We start from the raw sequence: 17,067 nt of genomic DNA, 5'->3' as shown, positions 1-17,067 counted from the left end.
AGTGGAACAAAAATAGTTTTACACCTGCAGAGATGACATCTACTAGGCTGGAGGCAAAGGGTTTTAGGGAACAAATTATTGGTGTAACATGCACAGTGGCCACAGCATAAGGTCGAGGCCGTGAACTCTGGCCATGGCAAAAGGCCATGGCAAGTTGGCCCTGATTAAATGTATTTGAGCAACATATGCAGTGGACACGGCAGAAGGCCATGGGTAGTCGGCCCCAAAGAAATTATAGCAAAGCAAAAACCTTAAAATGTACTTTAGTTAAGAGAGAGCTAAGGTGATCATATTTAACACAACAAAACCTTTGAAATTCAGCGGATATGGGAAGTGATGACCATTTTACCTCGTACCTAGTCCCTGCCAACAGCACTAGTTTTTTTCTGCATTTGGAGGCCCGGCTTTGGAATGCCTTGGAGCAAGCCGTGAGAGAGACAGCACATCAGGGGTTTTGTCTGGGTCCTGTAGCAAGATAATCACATCCCCCTAAGCCTTGGAGAGGAGGAAGTTGCTGGTGCCCCACTCTAGTGCTCACCTCAGCACAAATTGTCGTGATCTACCTCCCGACAAGTCAGTGGTAGCATGGTGCTGTCATTCAACTACTCATCCACTGATCCAATAGCTCCCAAAGGAATGGCAAGCAGGACCTATGGATGCATAGGCTGAGCACTGGCCCCGCCATTAATTATTCTCCAACCCAAACGTCCTGAGGGCATGCAGGATCCACCTTCAAGAGTTGTTCCGGGGTCACAGCAGCTCTGGGCATTAGCCGGCAACTTTACCTTTTGTTTCCTAAATGGTGCATGCTGTATTTTCTATTTGTGGTTAGGCTAACTGCTGAAGCCCTTAGTTTTGGGTTTTTTGGTATATAAATGTAAGTATAGCTCTTGGAGCACTTTGAAGACTTTAGCTGTGCATTCTGTCAATGATAGTTCTATGACTCTGCATTCACTGATAATATTCTGGGATTTCGTCGTACTTAAATGTAGGTTTTCGGATTATTTGGACCTACGGAAAAGCTGGTGCACTCATACCAAGCCCTAGCCCTTTTACTTCAACTCAAAATGTGTGAATAAAATACATGAACACCGGCTTTATGTGGGCTGTTCATTCCCTGGCGTCAATGTTGATGCCCTTGAAGAGTGTTAGATAAGCTTAATGGGTTTGACAACTTTCTGTTACCGTTAGGGTTAGTTTGGTCCACCCCTCATGTATTTATCATCCTTCACTCCCCTACCTTCCTCCATCTCCCCTACAATGCAACCCCTGGATAATCTACCAGCTCAGGATGAAGGGGACACAGCGCAGACGGGTAAGAGACACAGCAAAGTTAGTGGAAGGAAACACATGTTTTGGCTTTCTTTGCTTGGGGATGTCACAGTGCCGCTTGCCTATTTCTGTGCTTGTCTATGTCTACCCACACTTGCCCCGGCCACAAGGGATATTGCAAAATGATGTAACATCTGCAGAAAGCAAAGTTTTTATTAAAAAATAAAGCCACTCTCTCAGTACCTGAAGTGTCTTAATCCCAAAACGGATCCAGCGATAATCTTCGATCGTGGAAGTCACTCGATCCCTTGTGGGAGCGCTTAGAAACTTGACTTTCACAACTGTGAAAAAACAGACGGCGAAAGAAAATGAAAGCACATTAAGTAAAATAACCACAGAACAAACTACCCAAGGATGCATGCTTCTGAAGGAGCAAATAAAAATGCAAATATCTCATCGCTTTTACAATAAATGGCTGATTGTCCAGAGTTACGCACTGATCATTGGCTGGTGACTGGTACTCAGCCAGTTAGGTTTAGCATGAATGGCATTCGTTTATCTTATCCACTGGCAAATCGACAATACATTAACACCTTTTGGTCGTAAAAAATAACATCCATCAGTTTAAATGCACTTCAGCCACACAACTAATTAATTATCAGGTACGTGACTGCAGCCATTGTTCATAGGACACACTGGAATAAGTTCTGATCATCCAGTGTGTGCTTGTTGGCAGTTCGGTGGAACGGGCACAGAGATAGCACACTTATCACAAGGTGTCAGAGTAGATGCTTGCCTATGTGTGGACTTAGTGTTGCTGCATGTGTGGACATGTGGCTGTGCATCTATTTGACGCTTTAGTCATTGGAGTGTGATGTTGTGTGTAACGAGCCTTCTTTGAAAATGTGGTCCGGCATTGTGCTTCATTGTGTATTAGTCTTATAGCCACCTGGCCTTTTATTGGCTGGATCGCCTTGAGTGTTAGCGTGTGTTTGCCGGGTGTTTCACCCCATTGCAACTGGAGGTCTGTCCTCCTGAGTTGACATCACAGTCGAGAGTGTGGACCGCTTTGTAGCTGAACACATACCTTTTTTGTGTGCCCACAGTGTGCGTTGTTTGAAGTATCATTGATGGTGTAGATGCATGTTTGGTCTTGTGATTGCATTGCGCTAACGATATGCATGGAACATCCAGGCTCTGCGTTGCCTCATCAGTTTCCAGAGCTCCTTCTCCCCTATCTATGGGCTGTGGGCTGTTTATGCAGTCACATGTTCGTGATGTGAATGATATCCATGTAGTTTGTGAATTTGCATGGTCTTTTCAGGCTGCGAGCCTGTGTCCTCACTGCCCATATGTTGTGAGCCGCAGGCAGTGTTTTGTGGGTGTGCTTGTGAGTACATATATTTGGGTGTGTGATTTATGAAACAAAGGTGGCGTGTTGGCCCTGTCTTGCCTGTGCAGCTGGCTATCATGGGTCAGAGATGAAATGTAAGACTCCAGTGTGCATAAGCAGCTAGGAAAATGTTGAAAACGTAATTTGAATTAATGTTCCATGTGTAAGTCAGTTGGGGATGAGCTGGCAATGTGTGAAGTTGGCAGTTGGTTGTGTCCTGTCTCTATAGAGCATGAGTAACTGAACCGTTGCAACTGGAATAAAGACTAAGGGGCCAATTCATGGAAATGTGCTTAGAAATCCCACAAGTGCTGTGTGCCGAGAAGGAGCCTGCACACAGAATAAAAAGTGCGCGCGCAGAATAAAAAATTAATGCCCGCATATTCATGGAAATTATGGCACAAAGTAATCGTATTCGCAAGTCGCGGCCTGAACACCCCGACACACCCACACACAAATCATAAACAGCCAAAACAGCAACCTTTGCACGTTCCCTGGGGGTGAACACACGCACCCTTCAAACAGTGCGTGGGGGCCCCCGCAAGCAGGCCTGCATATTGAGCACCCTGTGCAGGGTCCCCTGTAATTGTTGCCAGCACCCCAACAACATGCGTATGAAAAATCATAACTTGGTCTAACTGTAGCGGTGTTCATGCACACCGCTACACTGCTTATGAGCACCTCTAAGTTAGATTGGAACCCCGGTTGCATACAAATCTGACATGCAAACCCACCTGTGTGCTGCAAATTATTTGCGCAAGTGTACTCACAGCTGACTTTGGGTGGCATAGTGATGAAGGGATTTGAGTGGCCATTCCTATGTCAAAAGGCTGTGTGGGTTTTTCCATGAATGCATGTCGATTGGCGCAAATGTGGGCATGCGACAGATTCCCTCACCCACATTTTTACGTGTTCTTCCCCCTTCCCATTCCTCTGTGCAAGCCACGCCCAGGCACTGCATGGTGTCTCGCACAAGGCGCTACGCGGTTCGCAAAGACTTCCCAGACCGGCGCAAACTCCATGCAAGTCCCCAGAAAGACCTGTGCAGTCGGTTCGATGAATCGACAAACGCGGGTTTGCAGCAGTTTAGCACGCTAATTCCCACGCAAATAATTCCATGAATCAGGCCCTAAACTTTATTTATTTATTTGCATTTGTAAAGCGCACAACTACCCTCGGGCATCGTGCCGCTGTTGATAAGGCTTACTTTGGTTGTGAGGAGCAGATATACATACATGTTGCCTAACCCCATCTTGTAGTGCGGCGGCACATACAATGCACAAAGTCAAGTCTGGTGGCATAAACATGATGGCCAGCCCCATTTTGAAGGGTGGCAGCAGCATGTAATGCAAGAGTCAGCGGAGGTGGCACAGACAGGCAGCCTGACCCTATGTCGAGCGCGGCAGCACATATGATGCATATGGTCAAATCCAGTGGCATAGGCATGATGGCCGGCCCTGTATTGAGGAGTGGCGACAGCAAGTAATCTAAAGAGTCAGTGTAGGTGGCACAGACAAGCAGCCGGACCCTATGTGGAGGGTGGCAGCCCATACAGTTCATAGGAGAATCTGGTGGTATAGGCATGATGTATACTTGTATACTCCTGCCTGAACTCACTTATCCAATCAGAAAGATGCATCCAGGATTGGTTCTCAAATATTTCTGTAATGAAATAACATGTCATATAAGGTGATCTTATAATGTGCAACTTTTGGCATGTGACTGCTTCTTGTCACGAGATTCTGTAAGGGAAGCAGGAAGCTTGGGCGAGTTAGTGGATAAGAGAAAGAGGCGGGTTCAACTGCTGAGATAGGTGCAAGCCAGAAATACGTGATTTATGTGTGCTCTTATCTTTCTTTCTAGTTTTTAGGTTGTTTCCCACACTGTGTTATGCGGTATCTGTATATGCAGAGGGGAGAGCCCAACTTCGGTTCACACCCAGCGCTGGTATGCTGGTGGGGCTGCTGGTCTGGTTGATGGCGGGGGTGAGTGTGTGTGTCTGGGGTGTGTGTCTGTGTGTGTTGGGGTTGGCGGTATGATATATACTTGTGAGCATGAAGCTTGTTGTGGTGCTCCTAAAGCATTGTAGGTATTGCTATTTAGTGTTAACAAATGTGTGGTGGCCCTAAAGCATTGTAGGTATTGCTATTTAGTGTTAACAAATGTGTGGTGGCCCTAAAGCATTGTAGGTATTGCTATTTAGTGTTAACAAATGTGTGGTGGCCCTAAAGCATTGAAGGTATTGCTCTTTAGTGTTAACAAATGTTCCCATGATTGCCTTTTTTACTTGAAAGGGTTTCTTGAGATCTTCTCTGCTCCTGCTGGGCATTACCCTAGTCAACATGAAAGGCATGCCTGAAGCATTGACCAAATAAGCAAACTGCTTACAAATGCTGTGGTTAGGCACTTACTGATCCGGGGTAAGGGAGGCACAACAAAGGGACATTTGCTTAATAAGCAGTTAGGGCACATTTTCTAAATAGTGCACGAAAAGCCTAGGGGAACACAATAACTGCTTGTAGAAACGAAAGGATTATCACTGTTTGGGAACTTTTATTTAGACTGTTTGACAAGTGCTTGAGAAATGTTAGGCAAGCATTTATCATTGCTAATGGTGAGAGGGTTTTGAAATGTCATCACTTTGCCTCTTTTCACTGTTTGTACATTGAGAAGCTTTGGCATGGTGCTACAGCTGACAAGCTAATTGGAACCACTTCCAACTGTGTTATGTTAAGTATGTGCACTGCACACTTTTTAGAGTGATATGAGAAGTTTGAGCAGAGAGCTGAGTTGGCATGTGTAGCCTGGGTAGGAGGTCTGCTAATCCGTACTGCCTTCCCATGTTCCTCATGTATGTGATGCATCCCCCAACAAAGTTAGTGGTGTGACTACTTATGTAATTCCCAATAACTTAGATATTGTGGTTGTCCATTGGAATATGGAGCTAGCCTCACTGTTTACTATACCTCCCTTACTTTTTGAGATGATAAACACTAGGGCATGCCTTTAGGGTCTAAAAAGGTAACATTCTGGGCACTCTTTGTCTTCTTTACCTTGAGCTTGAATTTCAGATCAGCTGCTTCCATTATTCCTTCCTCTTTTGGCTAAATATCGTAGGGTCACTTCTTCTGCAGCACTGATGCCCCCAGACCTAGGAGATATGGTACTGGAGGCCCTCGATAAAGGCTTGGAGGTAGCAAGATTTGAAGGAACACTAAAAGAAGAGTATTTTATAAGTGTTTATATTATGTAATGCGCCAACATCGTTGCTCGGGATCATGTTACTAATCTTGCTGAGGGTGTAAACATGCAACAATGTCCTGCCGTTGTACCTAAAATTCCAAAAGATGAATTATTGTGATATTTCACTTTAACTAGTGAAGTATATTGGAAGTCGTTGGGGCCTGCATGAAACTTGCCATCAACATCTAGAGGTGGCAAAACATCTGTTATGAGTATTCCCTATGGTAGGTGAAGACATATATTATGTCTCCTTGGGTCTTCCACTTCGGTGTTATGAGCTACTTGTTCAGCCTTTTAAACCCAATTTCTAAATCCCAGGCTTTAGCAGTTATAACAATAGGGGCATTTTGTGAGTCACGGTTAGGGGACGGTGTGAAGGTGAACCCATAATAGGGGACTATTCCCTTCTGCATCTTACTTTTTCAGTGTACTGGGTTGCTACAGTTGTACGATTGATTGGTATGAACTTGACACTTTTAGTGTATTTCCTACAGTATATGAAGATGAACCTAAAATAACTGATGAATTCCGAACTAATCTTACTTTTTGTACTGATTTTTTAAATTTTATAAGTGAATGTTATGTGTTACCATATTCAATCTATTATTCATTCTATATTGTCTGTGCAGTTTTTAAATAAAAGCAAATGCAGACTCATTATTGTAAATGTTTAACAAGTGGCAAGTTTTCTTGTCCCATACAGCTTACTGGTTTACCTCCTCCCACCTGCCTCCCTTGCTGCAGGGTCAGCTAGTAGGGCAGCACAATCTTCTTCAAAAGCTTGGAAACTGGCCTCTATGTCAGCCTGACTCTGCCTGGCACCATTGAACAGACCTGTCTCCCCGAACTGTGCTCGGGCAACAGAGTTCTGACAAGGATTTTAAATCCAATACAAATGTGTGCAACGTTTTAGAGGCGCTGTTATCTCTGTACTTTAGTTATTTACTTAATAGCAAAGTGAAGGAGTAGTCCTGTACCTGGTCTTCCACAAGCCCTGCCTGCAATATTACAATCTATCTGGTAGAACATGAAACACAGTGGTTATATGCAAGCGCCCTACATCTGAGCTTCACGTGCACATAGACCCACTGGGTTCATTAAGTAGGAGTAAATGATTCTTAAAAAGTAATCCTAGGATTTCCTATCTTTGTTAGATATGCCCAACATCAGGCAAAACTCTCAAATAATTTGTTAAAGAAAGAGGAACTGCCCAAGAGCAATCGTGACTGCTAAGTACTAAATAAGATATTGGGCCTCATGATAAGTGTGCCGCTCCGGAAACAATGGTGCCAGTAATCTTACCGGCACTGTTGTTTCCGGACCGGCACAATACAACTCTACCGGGCGGAATGGCACCTACCCACCCACAGAGTTTTCACAGGATCACCGGCACCGTTATCAACAGTGCAGGTGCTCCTGTGTCCCCATTTCCATAGAGTCCTATGAGACTCTTTGGAAATGGGGACTAATGAAATTGCTAGCGCCTGACTTCCCGGCCGCCGGACTTGGAATAGCCCGGTCGTATCGGGAAGTTAGGCTCCGGTAATTTTTTACGGGTCCGGCAGCAACCGGCCGATAGCACCAGCAGGGTTACCACCGGACCCGTATTGGGGCCCAATGTCCAGATGGAGGAATTATCAAAATGGTAGATTGTTATTACTAAACAACGCTAATTGTTTAGAGATACACGCAGGAATAAAAACAGGACACACAGAATATAAACCATTTGAAACTATTTTGGTGGGGGTCTGAGTAAAGCCAAAGACACCATTACCTTTAGGGATCAATACCGATATGAGAACCAAAGAAATGTTGAGACCCTAGTGCAAAGGTAACGCTGTGTAAGGGTGCAGCTAGCTGGTCTTTGGAAGTGTGTTGGCCCTTTAAATAAGGTTATCTTAGTCTCAGATGTTTTGTTGGAGATCTTTGCTTTCCTTCAGGAGATGGTTGTAGGCTTTATTTGAGCTTCAGAAGTCGAATATTCTAGAAGGAGAGGCATTGATCATCATACAAAAGGATTGAAGAAAAATGGCCTCAGGGTGTATGTCAACGATTTCAACCGAAGAGTGATGCTCCGGTCTCAGCAGGATGCAAAGGTGTCTCCTAATAACTCTCCTAGCTCGAGAACTCTTGAGACCTTGCTGACTAATGAGAAAATCCCGGCATCAGAGGACCTGTTGGTTTGGCACAGAAAATGTAGATGTATGTCTTTCAGGCTTCTTGTAGCTCTGCATGGGTTCATGACTGGACTGCTTTGAAAAACAACTTCTTAACTGTTCCCCTTCCAAAAGACATTGGGGCCTGGGCTTCCCACATTCTGGTGAGGGCCACTAATGTTCTAGGCTAGACAGAACACAGGCTGTCAACTGCAAATTAATCTTGCTCTGCCCACTGATTCTTTAGGAAGCTAGCCCGACACTCCTTGGAACTCTTCTTGCATTTTTCAAATAAATCGTTGATTGCTCAACAGAAAAGTATATCTCTTAAACCAGATTCATTCAAATCCACAATAATTCAGAGTTGATTGATTTCTTTTGAATATTTCAAACAGTAAGGTGCATAAACTGCCCACAGGTAACCTCCCTAAAAGAGACTCTGAGCCACTTTGACAAAAGCAAGTCAAACCTAATGGCTTTTGGAGGTTTGCCTTACTGTGATATCGATAAGTCATTCCGTACTTCCTGTGCTTGGAATTGGTCTTCCTGGGCAAATGACTCGGGCTGTCAGTTTACGTAATACAGAATCTTGTAATTAGAACTGCAACTGGAACGTTATTCTCCTGAGTCTACCCCATGAAGAATTTGAAGATAAATGGAACCGTCTAGGTTTAGTTCAAGTTCAAGTACAGGGCTGGACAAAACATGTACTCTTATAGCATGTTTAATTCTTTTCTATGGTGAGGATCTCGCAATGGACATTTAAACAAAACCACACGTTTGTCTTTGTATAAAAGTCTTGTAGAAAAGTATAACACGGTTAACTGCATGATCTGCAGAATCTAGAGTTGGCGATTGTGTGGCATGTTTTGCTCTGCAACACACGCCCTTTGTTTGGACATGCTTGTTTGCTGCATGGCCAGGATAGCACATGTATAAGAGAGTCACTCCCAAAGTTAATTCAAAAGACAGTGGTGTACATGGTAAATTACAGGCCTCTTTGCCTGGCAGATTTGCTGCCAGATTATGAGTGCCAGTAAGGTAGTGCTAGTCCTCATCCATGGAGTCCATAGGTGTCCAATGGGAAGCATTATCATGGGTGTTAAGTCAGCTCATGGTGATTCCCTGGCCTTTGCAGGTAAAGGGGAGGATAGACTCCAGATATGCTGGAGGTTTCTGCCTCACATTACCCTCAAACTAAGAATTTGGCAGTGCGGGCAAAAATCCAGTATTGTCATTTTAGCACTAGGTTTCCTGCATTCACAAACTCGTAATGAGATGTCCCACAATATCATAGTCTGTCGGGTGGGTGATTTATGTGAATGTAAATTACCACCACAAGAGCACTTCTCTCTGAGGCATTTGTATGTGAAATCCCCTTTGCATGTGAGTCCCCAAGCACTTTTTGTTGGACTACTGGATTTTTCATCTGTTCCGCTGAGTGACTGTGAACCTTTCGCCACAGTCACTCATTATTTTACCCTATCCGTGGGATCCTTTTTTATTTCCTTTTATTTCCTTTTCTTGGAGAAATAAATTCCTCCAAGTTGTGTGGTATCTGTCTTTGTCTTTTACAGCATACAGCTTTGGATATTCATTTCCTTCCTATCTTATTATATTGTGAGATCAGTACACCCATCTTATGTGGTGTGCTGAGGGGATACACTGCAGCCCCTTTCTCAGTGCTCCTGTAACTTGTTGGGTACAGAGACAAGCTAATCTGAATGGCTCGTGGCAGTGGTTTTATTCCATCTACGTTTGTGCAATGTTTACTCCCAAGCTGTACTCCCAGGTGATATAGTGCACAGAAGGGCTACCACTGACCCAAACTGTTGACTGTGTTCTTTTTTACCAATTCAAGATTGTGTGTTATTTCATGGTTCTTCTTATGTTGTGCAGGGTGTGGGAGGTCTTGGATTGCTTTTGTCTTCGGCAGCATCTCTTTTTGAAGCCCAGCAAGGCGCCAATGTGTCTGTGAGCACAGGGAACAGGGGAGGACTCAGAAACTCTGCTGTTCTTTGTCTTCTGCAGTGCCTGCCTGGAACCAGTTCCAACTCAGAGGCTGGAAGTCCTGAAAGGACCACCACCACCCACAGTTTGATGGGTGCATGGGTGCTGATTGGCTGGGTTCCTCCATAAGAGGCATGGTTCAATGCCATCTGTGTAATCACTGCTCTCCAACCCCTTCTTCTAAGCATCAGGAGAGCCCTGAAAAGGATAACTCTCTCCCCTAGAATAGTGGGACCAATTAGTTTCAGGACAACCTTCATTTTGAGCCATCCGACGACGATCTGTGACCTTCACAGGTGCAAACCACCAATACCCTGGGACCTGTGGCCATCATGCAGTGCATCATCTTCCGAAGATTGAATTATCCCAAACAAAAATTTGGTGGACTCCTTTTGGACTTCCAGAGGCAAGAATCCACTCCATTAAATCCCCTCACCAGAGTACTGGACCGAGAAAAAGCGAGATGAATCAACTGTGCAGTAACTGTTCTTCCATGATACTTTGAAAAGGGCACCACAATCATAGAACCATGACAAACCCTTTGCATGGAACCCGTTCACTCGACTGCAGCTACAAGATCCACTTGAGTGTCTCTTCTTTTGTCTGCCTGACCAAGATTTGAGTGACCGGTCTGCTGCTGCTGCACTTTGGGGGCATTGTGTTGCATCATCTTCTTATTTTCTAAGGTACTGTGAGACTCTTGGTAGAATTTACCAAGAGTTGTTTTGCTGCTCTTATTGCTGGAGTACTGATTTGTGTGTTTGGGAGTTCGCCCATCCATGTGCACCCAAGCCTAATTCCTGTGTTACTTCAGGGAGCCTTCTTTGAAGTCCCCAAACCTTTTCACAAACAAAAAGTGTTACTTACTGGCTACTGAAGACATCCTCTGGAACTTGTGTATTTTGTACAGCGTGTGCCTTGTCTGTTTGACCTCGAATCTCATAACTAGATAGGGATGGACTCCTAAAGCCTAAGACCTCTGTGGAATTATTGAAAAGCATTTACCTACTTTATGTTGGTCTTGTTACCTTCATTTTACCTGAAACAGTTACTACAAAAGTATTTCACACACCTGTTCAATTGCATAATGACATTTTCAGAATTCCAAAAGTATTGTACTTGCTGTAACTATTGCATTGGTTATTCTAAATTACTCATTGTGTGGTATAGTACTTACCTTTCTGAAGAATCACCTTCCCCTTACTGAATATATAAAATAAACCATTCCTTTTATATAACTATTAGTGTGTCAGTGTTTCTTTGGTCTATGTGTATACTCTAAGTTCATTGTACCGCCCTAAAGCCATTCAAGCTCCTAAAACAAGCCTGGATGCTCAGCCATTTCTACCAACAAAACTTGTGTAGTTCAGGCCTATACTAAGAGTTGCAGCCCTGTGTCCCAAGTGTGAGTCTTCTCAAGTCATACCTTTGGTGGACTTTTGTAAAACTCCCTAACAATCATGTCACACATTCTAGAGAGGCAGTGCAGGTTTGACCTTGTAAACCATCACACATTGGAGATCTGGTAAAACCACAGACTTGTATCTACATACAAGCCTAAGTATCAACTGCAGGACAGGCGAGATCCTTCTAGAGTAGAGCAAGGACCCATGGATTTCCTACAAAATACCAATTGCAGTCTTTCTCGTTCTGTTGCAGGTCCCCCATGTGTCTATTGTAAATGCAGATGCCAAGAATTCACACAGAACAGAATGCAAATGTGTGGCTCATGTTGGGAATTTACTAATTTGATGATCCATATCTAAAGATAATCCGATCAGCCTCAGTTAAGGTTCAGCAAGTTAAATTAGATTTGTGTTTCAGTGCAACGATAAAAGCGTAAAACTCCCATTTGATTCCTACTGTTATTTACATGGTAGTTTAAAAATGGGAGATAATAAAGTTCTACTAATATGTATGGTCATTCACTTAATCAATGAAGTCCAAAGTGTCATAAAATGTCATTAACGATGTAAACATCTTAAAATGGCAAAATTAAATGTCACTGTTTTGTTCCTCCCTAAATAATGTGCCAGACTGCAGCTGCGAGCAAGGTTGATGGAAGACTCACCGACATCAGATTTGCAGAATGCGGTCTGTAGGTGCTTCTCGAAACAGCTGCAACCCTCACTGGGGCAGTTGGCTGCCAGGGACAGCAGGATAACTGCAAAACACAGCAGAGAGCTGGCACCCATGTTCTTACTGGAGGTGAAGGGGAAGCACTCCAATCCTAATCCATACAGGAGAAAAATGCAATTATTGATTGCTTCTGAACGCATTGATTGCATCAGGGTTTCCCCATGTCCATGTTACATCATGAAGTGTCCTACACAGACTTCCAATTCTGGCCTTCACTGAATATATAAAGATAGAAGTGGCCGGGATAGGAGGTGGGTTTATTAAGACAGTGTTCAGACAAAACCCTAAACATACTCGCTCTATATTTTGGAAATAATATTTCTACATAAAAACATACATTTTTTTTAACTAAGGAAAAAACATACAAAACAGAATGTCATTTATATCACATTAACCAGAATATATAGCATAGACATTGAAGATGACTATTTTGTCAGACCTCTGCCATGACGTGGATGTGCCCACATGAAACATGGATACGCATTCAACACATATGGGCGTACTATTTCAAAAGTTAGTTACAGCTTGTGGCCAACGGGCACTAAAAGATGACATATTTCAAGGGTAGGTTGTTGGTGGCATGTTGGTATATGTAGTTTACTCTGGGACAAAAGGAAGGTAACTCGAATGAACAGAATTGACAAGGGAATACCAGGAAGTAAATCACTGCCAGTCAAGGCCCTTGTCATAGGGTTGTGACACATCAGATTTTGTTCGGGTATGGCATGTTATTGCAACCTATACATATTGACCTCAAAATGAACTATTAATCAAAAAATCAGTCTTATAGGAATTGTATTTGATACTTCTCATATTATAAGACAGTGAAAGACATCCTTTGACCACCAAAGTGTCATGAAAATTATAATATAGACATTATCAGTACACAAGTATTACAATTAGAGCAGCAGTAAACATAATAAAAATGACAAACAAAATGAATACAGATGTGTACATTCAGTGCACTTCTTTTAAAAGGGTACTGGAACACCTTGATCCTAGTAAAGATAATGTATTATCTTGTATTGTGTGTTACTCATTCCTTGTGTGTCACAGTGTAATTACTTCCCTGTATACCCTTGTCATTTCTGTTCATCCGAGTTGAGTTCCCCTCATATTGTCCCAGAGTTCACAGCAGCTGCTTAGTTGCAGGTTTTACATTTTTCCAAATAACTTATAAGATTTTCTCTGGATATGCCAGGTGAGAGGTGTGTCAATTTGTCAGCAGAATATGCAGAAAGCATTTTTTACAAAAGCTACTATTTTAGAGACAACAGAGGAAAACTCAGAGCAATTTTATGGATTAGGATGACATTTTTCATTTACATACACATTTGTTTAGGACAGAGCTCCATGGAGCAATTAAGCTTGAATATATCAGAGGGAAGGTTCTTCCTGAAGGCCTCATTGCTAGCAATGAACCACATCAGATCTGATGTACATTGGCAGTTTTCTTCTTAGTTTAGCTATCCCTCACTGGCCCCTATGGACTGGTCTCTCCCCAGCCAATATGAGTTCAGCCCCAGACACACTTCAGGAAGCCATGAATGCATATATTAAGGGCATCCTATAGGGAAGGTACGGTGAGAACATCAAACACTGTGGGCCTGAGCATAATGCATTTTGCTGACTTCATTTTGCTGGGTAGGCCCTAGAATGTGTGACGTACGCTGCAAAGAGACATACCCACTTAAGTGTTTTTACTACATCTCCTGATTTGAGCCTTGAATGACTACCTGCTCCCTGTTTTCTCATGATTTTATTCTAAAGGCATGGTTTTCAATATTTTGTCAGCTATTTCAAAACATCTATGCTTAAACAAGTTAAACACCTGAGCAAATGGGTCAATGGTAGTTATATATCTTTACCAGAGTGCGAAATAAATTTAAACCAACCATGTTAGACTGTGATCCGGGCTGTTGCTCATACATCTGAGCAGAATCTGGCTACCTATGCTAAGTAAGAGCACTTCATATTTTTTCAAAATCAGTTACGTAGATTAAGCTTTCGCCCTTCCAGCGCTCCTAGGAGCATACCATATAGCCAGGTTCTGAGAGTCAAACTGATTGTCACAGATAAAACAGACAGTTCAATACAGTTAGATGAGATGTCAATTCCATTTTTACAATGATGCTATAAAGAAGAGGAACTATATTTAATATGCAACAAGTTACATCACAAAACTAGACAAGAGTCATTACATGCATCAAAAGTACAGTAACCTCATTTAGTGTATTTATCCAACTATTCCACACTAAGTCACAAATTAAAGAAGTCATTAAAAATCAATTGGAATATTTCCTCAGATGATAATACATTAAGTACATTATTCAGGGAGATTGTAGTATTTCCTATGCAAGAAGCAGGAATTTAAAATATGTATTAGTACACACAGAGAGACATAACACCAAAGGGACGCCCAAAAGAACTGTCACCTTTCCTTGTCTACACTTTAATAGCATAGTAAAGGGCAACATTGTAGATCACCCATTCTTGGGCGAGAAGATTTTCCTCAAAGATGTTGTGACATCTGACATTTTTAACATTGTCTACCATGTAAGATGCCAGTGTGGACTTTACTATGTTGGACAATCCAAAAGAAACGCATAGAGGTCTCGGGAGGATAGCTCAGGGGCAACGCGCTCTCCTTCAAAGTAAGACGACATGGAGCAACACAGGTTCGATCCTGGGGTCCGTGCTTAGAAACCTCTGGGCATTAAGCGCGTTATAAATAACCTATCATATCATTAGCATTGCTGCATCATAATGACACTGAGTTTCAAATCTTCAGTGGCATGTCACTTCATTGAAAACAATCATCAACATTCACAGATCATTTTTTATAATTGGTTCATGGTTTTAAAAGATAAACCTTTCACAAATCCCAAAAATATATACAATTATATAAGAACAAAGAAAAAAGTGAAAAAATGAAAAGGAGTTCATCAATCTTAATATAAACAAAAATAATACATATCAAAGTACATATAATTTCTAAAAGCAAAACATTGGTAATTTGTCTAAAATAATATAAAGCATGTTTCAAAACATGCCAATATTATAAAAGGGTGCAATTAATGAATTAATCTATTCATAATTGTGCCAGATACAAAGTATGAAATTTGTCTGACATTCAAAGTATAACATTTTAAATTTTAGAGCCAAATCCATGTAGTCCAATTTTTGTACATGAAACGTCTGTGTTGTTAAAGACTCCAATCAAGCAGTCCCACTAAGTCAGTGCCTTGTCTGGGATTGCTGAAGGGAAGCCCTTATTTATATATTTTTATGTCCAGTTCGTGTACTCTGGATGACAACCCTTATATAACACCCCTCTCTTAGAATCCCTCTGACCCCACTGAGCCAAGAACTAAGTTTGTTTTGCAAATTTAAAAGGTTTATTTGAGAATTAAACAATATATTTATATATCGCACTTTTATAATAAATTAATATTTGATATCACACTTGAGAATATGATGTTGATCAACAATGGATAATGTTATAGTGGTACACTCTTTTTAATGGCTTAAAAGTTGATATAGAGAGGATAAAGTAGCTGAGAATGCTCATATGGCTCCAAAGACAATGCAATGATGAATGAAATGCAGTACAGAAAATAAACTTGATATGATTTCAACCAAAACAATGTAATCACTTTTCCCCCTGGTAGCAATTCAACACCCCCCCCCCCCCCGCAATGTAAAGACATGGAAGGAAAGCACACAGTTCTCAGGAATGCAATCAAATATAATTGAGTTCCCCCCTAGCAAGCTTAGAGGAAAACAGGTAGAAGTTTTAAACACAGGCCCAAAATGCTTTGAATGTGATGACAATGATGTGAGAAATGTGCTAAAATTGCTTTTAATTCCCTATAGGAGGTTCAGGGTAGGTGATAGATACTGGGAATGAGTTCAGGTCTGTGCTACAATGATTAATGAGGGATTATTAGGTTGGAAACGGATTTCAGGGATGCAAGAAAAGACAAATATTTTTACACGTGGCTAAAAAGAAGCAAAATGTCAAATTGCGGCAAATTTTCCGAGTGCGTCGGGCGCGATTACGGAGGCACTATAAGGAGTAGCAAGTCGGTTTTAGGCTTGTTGGAAAGCTTAGATTCTTATCTTTAAGATGACAGTTAAAACCTGCTCCGGTTTCGGAGATACTGACGATTTAGTAAAGGTAGTTTTTCGGATTTGAAATTTTAAAGTAAAACTCAAAATGACAGATGACAGCTTGCAGCTGTGAATTGACAGAAAGACATTCACACAATAGAGAACTCAGGTTGATTAATTCTGTGGGGATAGTTTCACAAAATATTTTAATTTTTGTTTTTACTTCGCCCTCTAGAGAGGTACTTGGGATTACTTCAAAAAAGGCTGCTTCATAGATTAAAAAATAGTAATTTTATTTGATTTCTCTATCCACAGGATATAAAAAGGAGGTACAGATCAACATATTTCTATTGAATCTCCCGTATTCCTCTTCTGTTCTGATCTTTCTCATGGTTAGTTTTCAGAATCCAGGTTAGAGGTTATTAAATGATTCCCATCTTTTTGATGGGGAGTCCTGAATCAGGAGGCCCAGGCGGGTTTTGAATTCATTGTTTTACTCGTCTGGGACTCTTCCTGATATTTGAAGCCTACCGGTTTCAGTGGCACAAGGGCCACATTCATCAGGGCTGGACAGACACTTAAGGGTTAATGTGTCGATGTCTAGGTAACTGGTTGTATCGTGCCAGGGAATCCCACCTAGTTATAGGGGTCCCCACGAATATCCGTATGGTTGGAAGGAGAGAATTTATACTTCCCACGAAAAGCAAGAAGCTATTGTCATGCTCTGGAATCTTCGCCGCT

General features: G+C 42.0%; 1 protein-coding gene across 1 annotated transcript in view; it reads right to left on the bottom strand.

Moving 5' to 3' along the window:
- LOC138491328 (metalloproteinase inhibitor 1-like) overlaps positions 1-17,067 on the bottom strand; it is a 163,961-nt gene that overhangs the window by 101,115 nt on the left and 45,779 nt on the right. Inside the window, exons 2-3 of the mRNA XM_069617787.1 lie at positions 12,146-12,304; positions 1,516-1,613 (exon numbers count right to left, since the gene is read on the bottom strand). Coding sequence (XP_069473888.1) covers positions 1,516-1,613; positions 12,146-12,269 — 222 coding nt within the window. The 5' untranslated portion in view covers positions 12,270-12,304. The remainder of the gene's footprint in view (positions 1-1,515; positions 1,614-12,145; positions 12,305-17,067) is intronic.

Source organism: Ambystoma mexicanum, chromosome 10 (genome assembly GCF_040938575.1).
Source record: "Ambystoma mexicanum isolate Mex_15411 chromosome 10, UKY_AmexF1_1, whole genome shotgun sequence".
Lineage (NCBI taxonomy): Eukaryota > Metazoa > Chordata > Amphibia > Caudata > Ambystomatidae > Ambystoma > Ambystoma mexicanum.
This window is presented reverse-complemented; position numbering and strand designations above follow the sequence as displayed.